The sequence below is a fragment of the Polypterus senegalus genome, chromosome 10 (assembly GCF_016835505.1).
Source record: "Polypterus senegalus isolate Bchr_013 chromosome 10, ASM1683550v1, whole genome shotgun sequence".
NCBI classification, from domain to species: Eukaryota; Metazoa; Chordata; class Cladistia; order Polypteriformes; family Polypteridae; genus Polypterus; species Polypterus senegalus.
The window spans coordinates 125,102,946-125,118,386 of record NC_053163.1 but is presented as its reverse complement, the minus strand read 5'-3'; the positions used below and the strand labels follow the sequence as shown (position 1 = coordinate 125,118,386).

At 38.6% G+C, this 15,441-nt stretch overlaps 1 protein-coding gene across 1 annotated transcript in view; it reads right to left on the bottom strand.

The window, feature by feature from the left end:
• The window catches only part of f8 (coagulation factor VIII, procoagulant component), a 131,231-nt gene that overhangs the window by 39,708 nt on the left and 76,082 nt on the right, over positions 1-15,441 (bottom strand). The window contains exons 12-15 of the mRNA XM_039766528.1: positions 13,950-14,159; positions 10,654-12,277; positions 6,072-6,237; positions 2,101-2,322 (exon numbers count right to left, since the gene is read on the bottom strand). Of these exons, the coding sequence (XP_039622462.1) occupies positions 2,101-2,322; positions 6,072-6,237; positions 10,654-12,277; positions 13,950-14,159 (2,222 nt within the window). The remainder of the gene's footprint in view (positions 1-2,100; positions 2,323-6,071; positions 6,238-10,653; positions 12,278-13,949; positions 14,160-15,441) is intronic.

Genomic DNA, 15,441 nt, shown 5'->3' with positions numbered 1-15,441 from the left:
TAACTGCGAGGCAGCAGCGTTACCACTGTGCCACCGTGCTGTCTACTCGCAGGTCACCTATTGTATTCTAAATAACGTTATCATATGATTACAATCAATACAATTTATATAAAGGATTAGCAATTTTGGTTGCAGAAGATAATGTAAGATAGAGTTTGTTCCATCTGCAGAATAAAGTTCGTTCGTCAATTATATACATTTATTATCAACATTTTAAATCATGTTGTCATTTAAATATAATTAAAAAATCTCTTTGAACCTAACTGGTAAAGGATGTCGTTGAGTTGTTTCTTTGCCGAGCTGTCTGTTGCCCAGTTACCACCAAATGGTTTTACCTTGTGAAGTAAATTGATTTTTTGAAAATGTATACTCATATCAAATCTGATGACTCCAACATACTGGCACAGTGAAGTGCTTCCCACTGTGTAATTTCACCATCTATTTTATTAGCATTTATTAAGCATTTGGGCACTGATGACACAAGATGGTTACGATTAGCAGTTGGATTTCTCCCCCATTCATCCATTATGCAGGTCTTTACCTGTGCGATTATATGTGGCCTTTGTTGCCATACTTTGCCCTTCATAATGTGCCTCACACTTTCTTAGTTTGGAGGCAGGTTAGGATTACAGGCAGGACAGTCTCATATCCACACTCTCTACTTCTGCAGCCATGCACTTGTAATCCAGGCAGAATGTGGTTTGCTGTTGCCCTGCTGGAAAATGCAAGGTTGTCCCTGGAAAAGATGGTGCGTAGTTGACAGCATATGTTGTTCAAATCCTTAAGCATTAATGGTGCCCTCACAGATGTGCAGGTTAGCCATGCCATGTGCACTGTCACACAACCATACCATGCCAGACACTGGCTTTTGGACCCGACACTAATAAAAGCTTGGATGGTCCTTTTTTCTCTTTGGATCAGAGAACACAAAAGCTGTTTTTTTTTCCAAAAAACTATTTGAAATGTTAACTAATTGGATCACAAAACACAATTCCACTGTGCTACTTTCTATCTTGGATGAGACTGATGCCAGAGGAGTTGGCAGTGCTTCCGGGCTGTGATATTATATGGCTTCTGCAAGCCTTAACTTGCATCTGTAGATGCAGCAGCGAATGGTGTTGATTGACAAAGGTTTACTGAAGTATCCCCTAGCATCCCCCAGCCCATTTCATCGTATCCAGCCGCACGACAGATTTTAAGATAGTGGTGTCTGAAGGATTGGAAATCAAACGTGTTTTTGGTTTTGCCCTTTACACACTGAGATTTGATCGGATTCCTTGAATTCTTTAATTACATTGTGCATTGTACAGGGTGAAATGCCACAAATCCTACTGATCTGTCTTTTGGGAATGGTGCGCTCAGAGTGTGCGGTTATTCGCTGATGGATCTGACGGCAAATTGGCAAGCCTTGACTCATCCTTGCTCTTGACAGACTAATCCTTTTTGGAGGCTTCTTACATACTCTAACAGCACCTGTTTTACATGACTTTGTTATTTCAACTTGTCACATCATTTTTAGTGCTATACTACTCCATCCCAACATTTTTTGTAACAAGTTACAGGCATCAGTTTCAAAATAAATGTGAATCTTCAAAAAAATGCTGTGGATTAGGTAAGGCATGAAATAGCTTGTCTTTGTACGGTTTTTATTTGAATACAAAAGTCAAAGTTAATACACAACTCAAAGTTGTTGCTTTTATTAGCATTTTCCATACTGTCACAACTTTTTTGGAATAGGTGGTGTAGTTGTTCAGAATATGCTAATGATTATTCCATACATAGGTTCCACAGTAACATTTTAATTAGCTTAGTTAGTTTCAGTTTTATGTATTATTAACGTTTACATTTAACTCATACTTTACATTAAGAACCAGATGTGGATGGTTTCCAAAAATACATTGAAAAAATAAACCCTCATGTTAGTTTATTTTACAGTGCTTTTGTGTCCTGGACTGCTAGCTTAGTCTCGGCTAAGAGTAATTGTTGGATATTATTGTGGGCTTTAAGTTGACACTCCAGCTTGATAGTAAGAAATTAAAGGATTTGTTTTGATTGAACTTTTATGAAAAACAATTGTATGTTTAGAGATACAATACCTACTGTGTTTAGATTGGAATAATAAGCCCACGTCTTGCAGTCAAATTCCTTGTTAGTGGGGCCTTCCCGCTTTGTGACTTTCCAGCTGTACTTCTGGGTCTCATTTGGCTGCACAGCTTCTGAAGCTTCTTTACTTGCCTCATATATATGACTGTTTTGGACTTTGTCATATACTCCATGAAGGTGGAAGGAGTATGGCCTGGATGCAAGATTCCTGAATATAACCTTGGGAAAAAAAACAGGAAAAAAGCTTTTATTCAAATTAAGCATTCTGCACGTAAATCAAATTTGATTATAATAAAATGTATCATTTAATCAGCTAGCTGACTTTCTTCAAGTATCACAAATAATAATGTTACTTGTTCTCTTTGAAATGCAGAAAATGAATTGATGTTGTGGGTGGCATGGTGGTGCACTGGTCAGTCTTACTGTTTAACATCTCTATGAGACTCGTATGGAATCTTGGTGTGGTCAATGTGCAGAGTTTTCTCCAGTTTTCCTTCAATACCCCTAAATATATATATGTACTTGCACTTGACTTTAAATTGGTGCAGTATGGATTGGTGTGGGGACATGCATGAAGGTTGAGTGTACTGGATTGGTGGTCCATTCAGGCCAGGCTCAGAAGTTGTTGCCAGATCATCGTGACCATACATTTTTATGCAGAGGATTCTGTTTAGTGTCTTCATTTTAGATGCTTCATTTTTTCAGAATTTAACATTTGTAAGTGCTTCCTTTTTTTAAGAACTAATAGCCAATTAATAAAGAATACACAAGGTATTCAACAGCATGTTAGCTAACTTTAAACTCCTTCCACCGCCATGTAGCATAACTTAACATTCTCAAAATCCTTTAATTCGATTCAGAGTCGCAGAGGTTTAGAGTCTAAAAGGGCAATGTTGACTGCAAAGCGGAACCTGCCTGATCCTAAAATATTTACAAAAACATAAATGATTATAAACATCCAAGGGATTCAGAGGTTCTAGTCTATTTCTCTCTATAAAACCATTTTATTGATTTTCTTACTAAATATATATACATATGAATGTCTAAAACAGCAGAATGATGGTAAAAGATCATAAGTATCCATAGGATTTATTCTCTACTGACAAAATCAGCTAGAATGTAAGAGTATAGTTACTAAGGTCTTTCAGAGCCAGGGCTGTTCATTTGTGGAGAACAACTGCCCGTTCACATGTCTGCAGTAATATATTGTCACGCATGTGCGTCAGAGGGTCACCTTCTGGACTTGTCAGAAGTAAGCACTACCACCCCAGGAAGTCAGGAGAAGTGATCGCTGACTCTTCTGGATTTGTTTCCACCCACAGCTCTGAAAAGACCCCATTGATTGCAACTGACTACACCCATTCTGGTCCATGAGCTATAAAAGTACAGTGTTGCCAGAAGGAGGCATCTAAACTGGGAGATGAGCCACCTGAGTTACGGAGCTCTGACCCTGAAGCCTGACCGCTCTCTGGAGCCAGTTAACTGCAGCTTAAGGCTACACTGTGCTTTTGTCTTCTTGTTGTGTCATTGTGCTCCTGTTAATTTGAGAAAACTTATTATTCTTATTCTTATTATTACTATTATTAGTAAACAGGTTGTCCTGGTCGGCACCCCAACATTTCATCTTGACTCCTATCTTACCTTTGGCTGATGACAATATACAGATCATGATACCAGAGAGTAGTGATGTGTTTCATGCCAAAAGGGCATTCAAATAAAAAAAAAATCTGTACAAAGTGTACACAAGAATGGATTTGAACTTGATAAGCTTTAGTTTATGCTACAACAAAACAAATGTGAAATATCCTTTAAAAGGTTACCTCTGCACATGAAGGGTACAAATATATAGAGTATCTGTTATACAGCGGCCTGACTAGAATAAGTGCAGGTGTCCAATATGAGGACAGCTCTGTGCTCTTTAGCATTTTATTGCATCACCAATGTTTAATGATGCACACACAACAGATATTCTCATTCATTTGAAGTTCTCAAAGTCCGTTAGTTTAAAGGACTGGCAAAAGCAAGTTAATTCCTGCCAGCGGCATCATCCTAAAGTAGGTGAACTGAAGCCAATAGGCTAACAACTAAAAAAAAACAAATCATACAAAATTATGTTGACCTCAAGACAAATAACAGTCAGTACATTGATAGGGCAAAATTGGTGCAAGGGGTCAAACAAAGACAAGGATCCAAGGACATGACATGCTAGAATACAAATCAAACAATTCAAACATGATTAATTTGCACATTGCATCCTTTAATTTAAGGGTATTTGCCTACAGCATTTTAGCCATAGCATGTAGAACACTTTATATATATGATCCCACCATTTAAGGGCACCATAATGATTGGCATCACGGGTGTTTACGATTGCTCAGGTGTGTTTCAGTGCTTCGTTAGTGCTGGCATATGATTCCTAGGCTTGCTTCTAATATTTGGACTCTGTGGTTGCCATTGACGGCTCAGTGGAGCAGTGGGTAGCACTGCTGCCTCGCAGTTAGGAGACCCGGGTTCACTTCCTGGGTCCTCCCTGTGTGGAGTTTACATGTTCTCCCTGTGTCTGCATGGGTTTCCTCCCATAGTCCAAAGACATGCAGGTTAGGTGCAGTGGCGATTCTACATTGTCCCTAGTGTGTGTGTGCCATGCGGTGGGCTGATGCCCTGCCCAGGGTTTGTTTCCTGCCCTGCGCCCTATGTTGGCTGGGATTGGCTCCAGCAGACTCTGTAGTTAGGATATAGTGAGTTGGATAATGGATGGATGGATGGTTGCCATTGATCAACATGAGGACAAGAGCTGTGCCAATGAAAGTCAAAGAAGCCATTATGAGGATGAAAGCAAGAATAAAACCATCAGAGACGTTGATAAAACTTTAGGATTATGTAAATCAACTGTCAGGAAATCATTAAGAAGAAGGAATACACTGATAAATTCAGTAATCGTAATCGGGACTGGTAGGCCAAGGAAGACCTCCACTACTGATGACAGAAGAATCCTCACTATGGTAAAGAAAAAGTTCCAAGTGCCAATCTGACAGATCAGACACAGTCTTCAGGAGGCTTCGCTAGCTTTTATTGTCACAGCTCTTGTCCTCATGTTGAACAAAAGCAACTACAGATGTTGTGGGTGGTATGGTGGTGCACTGGTGGTGCCAAAGAGCAGAAGCAAACCGAGTTATTATATTTCTGCAGTAATGAAGCACTGAGTAATCATAAACACTTGTGATGCCAAATGTCCCAAACCTAAGATGGGGGTCCATGTAGAAAAAGTATTGTCATTTGTACACAGTGTGCCCGAAATGTATGCAAATACTGTACCCTTAAATGAACGTCTGTAATGTGCAATTTAATCCCTTCTGAATTTTGATTTTCATACAATTAATCCCCGAGGGGAAATTGTGTTTTGCATGACCCTCTTTTGGATGTCAGAGTGGAGGGTCAGCCATCGTACAGCACCCTGTGGCCACTTTCAGGTTAAGGGCTCAATGGAGTAGAAACCCTTCTGGCAGTAACAGGATTTGAACTGGCAAGCTTCCATATACCAGCACAGATCCTCAGACCTTAGAGCTACCATAAACCTCATCACACCAACTCAATCCCAATGTTTGACTTATAATTTTAAACTGTGGAGTAGAGGGGTTAATCAAGTCATTGGGCACTATAATCAGATTAACATTTAACTAAATATTGCACTGTATTTAGAAATGAGTCAACAAACATGGAGCACCGTTACGGCCTTCTAAGACAGCACCTTCATACAGAGAGGCAAGCTGGCATCATAGTTTTCTGCTCAAAAGTGAATACCAAAGACATAAAAAGTTGTTTTAGTAATTAACACCAATATATTTTTGGTTAAGGGTTAATCTGAAACTAAATTAGAGATACAATTCATTAGAATACAAAGGAAAATAAAAAGTAGCAACATTTTCAGTGAGTATACAAGGGAATCATAGAACAGAATCCATACTTACTACAATAAAATCGTTAATTTCAGCCCTTATAACTGGCCCAAGGATTCCCAGGTGTTCTTCCATCTCACCTCGAATAGCCATATTTGTAAATTCACTATCAAGATACTCTCTGAAAATTACTTTTTTATACTCAGGGAAAGACTTCTGCCATTCATTTTTTTTACTTCTAGGAGAGAAAACATGATGGGAGAAAGTAACTTAAATGACAAACTGGAGTAAAACTGTGCACGATAGGTGTGCATCTTCAAATGTTTCCAACAAGTGCCTTTGAAGCTGTGCCATATCAAGTATGCTGCTTTCATTTTTTTTTTCATTTAACTGTACATATGAGAAGGCCATGTGAAAAAAGAAGACAATTACATTGATAGACAGGCTCAAATGAGCCTGTGCACTCATCCAGTTGGATCACTGGAAGGGTGAAGAAGTTAAATACTAGAAAGGAGGAAAATGCTTTGAACATTCTGTAATGATTATTGAAATGTTAGCAAGACAGTTTGGAGGGCTGAACCAAGAAGCACACATCCATCCATCCATCCATTTTCCAACCCCCTGAATCCGAACACAGGGTCACGGGGGTCTGCTGGAGCCAATCCCAGCCAACACAGGGCACAAGGCAGGAACCAATCCTGGGCAGGGTGCCAACCCACCACAGGACACACAAAAAACACACCCAGCACACACTAGGGCCAATTTAGAATCGCCAATCCACCTAACCGGCATGTCTTTGGACTGTGGGAGGAAACACACACAGACACGGGGAGAACATGCAAACTCCATGCAGGGAGGACATGGGAAGCGCGACCACTGTGCCACTGTGCCACCAGAAACACACATACAATTAGTAGGGTAGGGGGAGAAAATGGGGGCCTAGTGGTTGTTGTGGCCTCACACCTCCAGGCGCATGACTTGGATATGTTGCTTGGTATCTTTATGTGTGGAAATTACTCATTCTGTTCATGTCCAAATAGGTTATGAGTTCCTAATACATAAAAATGCCCCACATTTAAGGTTACTGGCACCTCTAAATGAGCTTTAAGGGTGTGTATGTGTGTGCTCTCAGTTAACTTATTTTGAAATGTTTATTTTATAATGCTATTACTCACAATTTATTCTATTCATAAAAACAAAACGTGGATTCCAACAAATAAAATATGTGAATTAAACATTTCACTTTGTTAATCCTGAAAATTTTCACGATGGCAGTTTGCTGGAAAGACTAAGCAACTGTATGCTCAGCAATTTTTTTAAAACTCCTTCTAGGAAAAGCTCAGACACTTCCAGGCCAGTCATCCTGAGTCTGTCTCTGGTCTTTTTTCAGTGGGTCGTGCCTGGTACACCTGCTAATGGAGGCATTTTAACTACAACTCAAACCTGCATACACCTCAACTAGCTTGGCTCAAACCAGGGAAGCAGTGGTTCTACTTTTCTTGCTAAAGTACTCACTCTGTCACCAAGAGTGGGCTCAACATCATTGTGCAGGAACCTCATTTCAGCCATTTGTAGTCACAGTCAGATTCTTTTAATCCCTACCAAGAGCTGGTGACCATTTTGTACTTGAGGATAGAAATGTAGTTTGAATAGTCAATTAAAAGGTTCATCTTAGGAGTTAGCTTCCCTTTTTACCACTTGGTTCTGTGCAATGTCTGCAAAATTTCTGTCACAACATTATGTCACTGATCTTTCTCAAATACCCGATCACCTCGACCCTTTCTTTTGCACATTTTATATAAACTTATATAAAGTTATATGAACTACTCCACAAACTCCTGAACCTGTCAGAGTGGGTGACCTGAATAGTCCTCTTTTTGTTCAGGAGAGGACCATGACCTCATATTTGGGTGTTTTAAAATGCACACCATCAATCGCATTATGGTAGGACAGAGATGCAACCCTTAAGTTCTCAAACTGGGTACTCTGTGAATGAATAGGGTGATTGGAGCAAACTGTTCTGTGCCCCTCTGTAAAAATGGGTACCCTTGAGTCAGTTTGAGAGTCCTGAGGTACAGTCTCCACATTCCACACAGTTGACCAAACATCCCTGCAATAACCAACCTACCGTTGTAGCCCTGCCACTATGAAGTTTTTTAATTACTGCACTAACCTCTGCCAGACACTAATTCCCAACAAGTGCTATTGTAACTAACTCCTCAAAGCAGGGTCTATTTACTTTGTTACTCAAACTTTTATAAAATATTCCCAGCTGACGTCAGCTTTTCCACATCTGTGCCGAGAAGACCCTTTTTGGCCTGCCAGTAGCTGTTAGTCAAATTTGGAGAACACTGCAAAGAAGGTCTGTACCTCCAGGCAGACAAGTTTCCCTTACCAATGATTTCCACTGTCACAGACAGCCAGAGTCCTTGCCCGGCCAAGACGCCTCTTCACTGAGAGGACCGGGTCAGCAAACCTGGGTAGAACATTACCTCCCCAGGACGCTAGATGACAGCCTCCCCTCGGACTCCTGCAGGGCTTTGTAGGATTGCCCTCATAGGCCCCCAACATGCTTCTAACCAGAACAACTTGTAACTGTCTTCACTACTAAGGATTTGGTCAGGGTCCATTCAAACTCAACATCTCTGACCTCTAATTCGATTCAGGAGAAACTATCCTTGAATCAAACATCTAGACTGATATTACAATCTCAGAGGTAGGTAAAGCACTTTATCATTCTACTTCCCAGTTTCACTCACAGCTTATTGAACAAATGTCTGGATCACTAATGCATTTCATCTTCATTGTTAATCCACACCTTCATCAATACTTAACTCTTATAACTGCCTCAGCTAAAGTAATGTATTCTGTATTAAATATACTACAGTGACATTATTAAGGCCCCTAAACTTCTGCTAAATATACACAACTTACTGTTCAATGGATTTTGAAAATCTGTTTAAATGAATTTAAGTATTATTTTAGAAGAAACAGCCTAAAAAGAAAGGGGTCCTTGTAAATGCCCTGTAAAGCTATAAGCTCCCCTTCTAAGTCATTTTTAATACTAATGAGTAGCAGCAGAGATGCAGTTTTAATTTCATTTTCACAGTAATAGTTTTCTTTAGTTTCTTTAAGTATATTGTACTACAATGATCTGTCTTCCTAACATTCCTAGAAATGAGTATTTATAATAGCGTTAATAAATTACTTCTGTTACAGCAGATTAGGGCTCTGGTGGTCTACAGCCTGTCACAGTAGCTTCAGGTATAAGACAGGAATCCACCACAATTCCATCAAAGTGAACATTCATACACAAGCATTTCACTTAATGTGCATGTTTTTTTAGGATTTGGTAGGAAAACAAAAGAACTGAGCAAAAAAACATGAAGACATAGCTTTCTGTGCAGACTCCACACAGACAGTGGCCATAGTGGTATTCGAAACCAAGACTCTAAAGCTCTGAGGTGCTAAACAATGTGCCTCTATGATAGCCGAGCCTGCAAATAGCTTTCAATATTAATCAAGCCAAATTCTAAAAGACTACAAATGTCACTTGCACATATAAAAATAAGTTAAATACAGTGCCTACAAAACGGCTTGCTTGAATGTTTACTGTTACCTCAGCTGAGAGATCATGGATGTCGTGGATAGAATAGCCAAATAGGCTTGGCCAAAATCAGTTCCACAGATAGGCATGGAGGAATGTTTCGGACAAAATTAAATCAATAAATACACAAAATATAAAAGTACTGGGAAATATGGCAGTACAGTAAATAAATAATAACAACTTGAAATATGAGTATAAATAATTAAATGTGTCATCAAATACATTTTTATTGCTTACTTGTTTATGCATTAATTAAATTATTTCTTCATTTTTTAATTTCAGTGACACACGCAATAACAAAAAAACCCTGAAATGGAAACTGTCAGGACTGCATTTGAGAACCATTGCCATAGACTGCATATGTGACAGAGTTAATGCTAAGCTACAGATAAAAGGTGTGACGGACAGCCGGGTCCCATGCCTGGCCGGGACGCCTCTGCTACATACGTCCTGGGGGAGCCACCATGGGCAGTGCAATGTCTCCCCGGGCGCCTGGGGCAGCCTCCCTGACCATGGGTCCTTCCCTAGTCTTCCCCGTAGCTCCATGGAGTCCACCATGCCCGGTTGGGAGATGTGGTGGCCGCTAGGGGGTGCTGCGGAGAGCCAGCCGCCACAATGGAAGAGTTGCCAGACCCACCCAGAGGCTCAAGTAAGACCAGCTGGTCAAGCACCTGGAGCACTGCCGGGTGGACCATAAAAGGGCGAACCCTCCTTCATTCGGAGCCAGAATCGGGAGGTAGAGGACGAGGTTGCCTGGGAGGAGTGGAGGTGCCAGGAAGAGTTGTTGATGCTCTATTGTAAGTGTTTTTGGGACTGTGTTGGGCCTGTGGGACACGGGGAAGACGTGCGTCCACAGGCTGAAGAAGTGCAATAAAGCCTGTTGATTTTACACGTGCCTCTGCGTGGTCTGTGCCGAGTCAGGTGCTATATAGAGCGGCCATCACAAAGGTTAATCAGTCAAATCAGAAATCTGACATTTTAAATTATTTGCCTTAACTTCAAAAAATAAAACTATGGAAAAGAAAAAAAAAAAATCAACATTTTTACCGCGATTGAGTTTCTTGTGGGGTTTTCTTAATGCCAAAGTTCCACATCACTTCCACGGCTGCAATAAAGTAATAGCGTATTCTTCCCTCATTAGTTCGTACATTGAATCCTCCTTCATCATAGATGTCAAAATCTTCCTGGGTGTCGTTCTCCCCAAGACTATATTCATCATAATATGACGCGTCAGGGTTTTTCCCAGGTAATTGGTTTATTGCTGATGAGTTCACTTGAACTTCTTCAGTTTTCTGTTCTGTTTTTTTTGAATCGGTGACATTTTGTTTGACTTCTTTTTCACTTTTTATTGTTTTAACGGTTGATTTATTAATTTCATTTGTCTGGTTTAAATTCAGCAGTTCCTTAGTTCCAAGGTCTTTAAGCACCTGATTTTCGTGTTGACTGTTATGCTCTTTTTGATTCTCCCGTTTAAAAATCTGAGTCGATTTAACGTCACTTCCTTCTTCATGCAAGTTGTTTTTGTTTATTCTGTCATTTCCTTTTACTTCTCCCCCAGAATCAAACATTGATTTATCTGGTTTAGGGTGTTCTTTGATGAATGAATTTTGTAAGTTTATATTTTCACTATTTGAAATATTTTCATTTATTTTTGATAATTCCATTTGAGGATGGTGTGTGCTTCTTTCTTTGTTTCTTTCACTTACATTAAACTTTTTGTCAGATTTGTTTGTTTCATTTAAAAATGTATTTATGTTAAGTAACCTTCCCTTTTCTGTGGGTGTTTTGAATTTAGCATCATTTGTCTTTAATTTGTTAGTTTGCGGAAGAATTTTGTTTTCTGTTCGCTTGTTATGGGTTCTTGCTGGAGGTATTACAGTTGTCATTCTCTCAGATATATTTTTTTCTGACTTCAAAGACCCATTTTTGTATTTCTTTTCAGAATTTGCAATGTTTTGTGGGAGATTTAAAGTCATATTACCACTGTTAATATTTCTCCTTTTCTCTTGAGAGTCCACGCTTCTCTGATAGCGCATTTCTCTGTTTTCTTCTACTTTGTGTTCATAAGTTTCACCAGAAATTGTGTGGTTTGGGATACCAGCAATCCCATTGGCGCCTGAGTGTAAGCTACGAGATATCGGAATAGTTGGAATCATGGTAATATCTGGGACTTCTGTCGTACCAGGCTTATTTAATTTTTCTCCAACTGTGGCACTCTCCTCCTGTGAAAACAATGCAGTTTGACTTTTCATGCTTGAAGACTGGAGGTCTTCTTTTATATCTGTGGGACTCATAAGGTTGCTTGACACAGTCCCATCATCAGTGGGTTCTTCTAGTGATTTAACTGCCTTGCTAATTTTGTCTTCAATAATTTGAGTACTTTTTATTTTACAGTTTGGATTAAGTGCTTTAGCTGTGCCATTTTGAGGGCCAGATGTGGCGTTAAAGGTAGACATTTTCTTGCATAGTTTAATCACAGCTATTCTGTTTTTTTCATTAAAACCACGTGGAGACCACCGTTGCTCAATATAATCTAATACTTCATAATAGTCATCTTCTTCAGGGTTTGTTATCATATTCTTGTCTTCTCGGTCACAATTGTAAACAGTGTATTTAGCTCTCATGCCTCTGTCTCTGATGTTGGAGTCTAAAGCACCAATTATCCACTCACCTAGATGGATTAAAACAAATAACTGATTAATAGTGCAAAATGAATATTATACCTGAGGCTCCAGAGTAAGTTTTATATCCTATATTTTCCTATAGTCTATGTATATATTAAGTTCAAGTAAATTAAATGTAGAATAATTCACATTTTCAAAGTCAGAAAACAGCACGTGTATTCATCCATCCATGTATTCAATTAAATAAAAGAATATCTCTCTATTATATAAAAAAAATCCTGGGACAAGAGAAGACTTTTTATCCTGGGACAACACAAGATTTTTCAGAGAGATAATTTCAAGTCCCACGAAAAGAGAGATTTAACCATGCCTGGGGCCAGAAATAAAAGACAAAGAGTAGAAGATAAAGTAGAATGTCGCAAAGAGGTTCAAAAATGTTGGTGTGATACACATGCAGAGCAGGTTAGAGATAATGAAAGTACTAAAATTCGAAAGTTTCAAAAAAACTGATAGTAAAGATCAAATTAGTGCAAGCAAACGGAAATTATTACTCGGTGAAACTACGAAACAGCAAAAAGAGATTGAATATATGGACATAGGTGACATAACAGAAGTATGTAGATATTGTTCGTCTTTAAACTTTAAGCCCAAGACTTGTAGATCATCTAATTCGTGTTGCCATCAGGGAAAAGCAGTGTTTTTTCCCAATGAAGAGGCGTATCCGCGAGAATTAAAAGATTAGTTGTTTGGTGAAAGTGAAATGCACAAACACTTCTTAACCTACATTAAAACGTCTTAGAATGTTCTGTTATATGACTAGTTTTGAAGAGAACTTAACTTAAATTTATTTGCAGTCTTTCATGCACCTGTATTCTGAAGTCATTTAATCCAAATGTAGGGTTATGGGGGACTAGAATGTATCCTGAAAGGCAAAATGATACAACCAGTCCTGGAAAGGGGACCTGTGAGTGCTGCATGGCACATTCATGTAAAGACTCACGATTACTCACACCAGGCTAACTTCAGGCTGGCAAGAAATGTAGCCTGCATGTCTTTCAACCGAGGGGTGAAACTTGAGAAAAATCCACACAGACATCGAAAGAACACACAAACTTTGCCTTTGTGCTTTGTTGTTTTTCAACTAACAGAGGGACTAACTGTGGTATTATGTGGTTATCATTGAGTAAAGGTGTCTGGTTAACTAAAACAACAACAACAACAATAATAATAATAATAAAAACTTTAACAATAATAATAATATACACACAGTGAGTCGGATAAAATACAAAACCCACTCTCCTGCGTTACTGTAATTATGGTCTTTGAACAAATGTGTTTCTAACAGAGTTTTCTTTGAAAGGTTGCATACTAACTATGTTAACACAGAACTTTTTACCAGATGTTTGCCAATAGATGAGAAGAGTTTGGGGTACATCATATAATCTTCATATTGTGTTGTAATGGCTGTTCTTACGTATTTCTCATACTGCATAGTGTCCGATCAGAGATGCTTGAAACTATCTCTTTTTCTAGTTTTCTATTAGGACCTGTTCTGAGATGGCAAGATGTTTCTACGAGGCCATTATTCTCCTGAAATACACTGGATTCATTAGGTATTTCTATAGTATACCTTTGGTATTGCTAAAAGAATATTCAGCAACCAGTTTGTCAAGTTTTGTTGGTCTTGAAGGAGTATTAAAACACAAAGTCATCACTTACCCATTTTTTCAAACTCCATATACACTGTTTCAGCTGACATGGGGAAAAGAGTAAGGACCACCTCGTACATGTTATCCAGTTGAAATGTGTTTCCGGAAAAGTACACAGAGAAAAACTCATTTTGGGCTCCTATGTACATAACATGCCAAAAGGCAATATCTCCCAAGCACACTTTGAAATGGAGGTTGTCATACAAGTAGCCATTAATGCCTGTAACAAAGCAATAAATGTCATTGGTACCGGATCAACACCATTTACTTTCCTGTTTATCTGTTTTTATATAAAGTATTAGTGTAGGTTATTGTTTTTGTTGTATCTTAGAAGTCCAATTAAACATCAGCCAGTAAGAACCAACATTATTACTTCACTCCTTATTTACTGCTCTGCACATAACATTTCACCCATTTCACCTTTACCATTATTTTAAGGTCCTTCATCTCAAATCATATACAATATATTTTTGATCCAATCATTTCCTGATTCAGCTTATTCTGATCACAGTCATGGAAATTGAAAGCCTGGATCCATGAAGCAGCAGTCCTAACTGCTGTGCTACCTTTCATCTATAAAGTGCATGCACATTTGTCAGACTAAACACTACATTTTAATATATATCATTTTATGTTGGAAGTATTATCTTTTCCTTGCAAGCCTATAATAATTCTCCCTAGGTAGAGAGTTCTGTACACCCTGTACTTTCTGGGAAAATGTATGTAATTTGATGATAGCTATTAATGGTTAAAATTAGATTATTATTGTAATGCCACAAATTTGTGCACATCTTTTACTAAGCTTGTTCTTTTTTGCCATTGCCTTGTAACAGCACTTATTATAATCACTTGCCCATATCCTTTTAAAACGAAAGGAGGCATTTTAAATAATTATTGTCACTTCACCATTGAGGCAAATGTTTTGTTCACTAGTGCTTGTTTTCGTTACTACCTCCTGTTTGTGACTTCAGTTTCTGGACTTTTGACTGTGCTCGGTACTTTTATGTCTTGCTTAGTTTGTGTTTTCAGTTAAGTACTGTACGCTTGCCTCCTACTTGATTTATTTTCTAGTTACAATTGGTTAGTAACTATTCTTTGTTTTGTCATGATTTCATGTTCTCTAGCCCTCTGAATGCTTTATAAATATTTCTCGATCTGTTCTTAACATAATTCTTCTTTTTGTAAAAACTTGATTGCTATGTATGGATTGTAATAAAATTAATAAAAAAAATAAATAAATATTTCTCAAATAACATTATTAGTGACTTTCATGTCTTATTGTAAATAAAAAAATGACGTGCTTACTTAACACGATCAGAGGGAAAGAATGCGCACATCAGGTAAGCACTTGATTTTGAACATGTCTGCCAACTGATAGCTAATCGCACATACATTATGACAGTGGTCCCCAACTCCAGTTCTGCAGGGCTGCAGTGGCTGCAGTGGCTGCAGGTTTTTATGCTAACCCCTCACTTCACATTTCATTTCTGTTTGAATGCCAT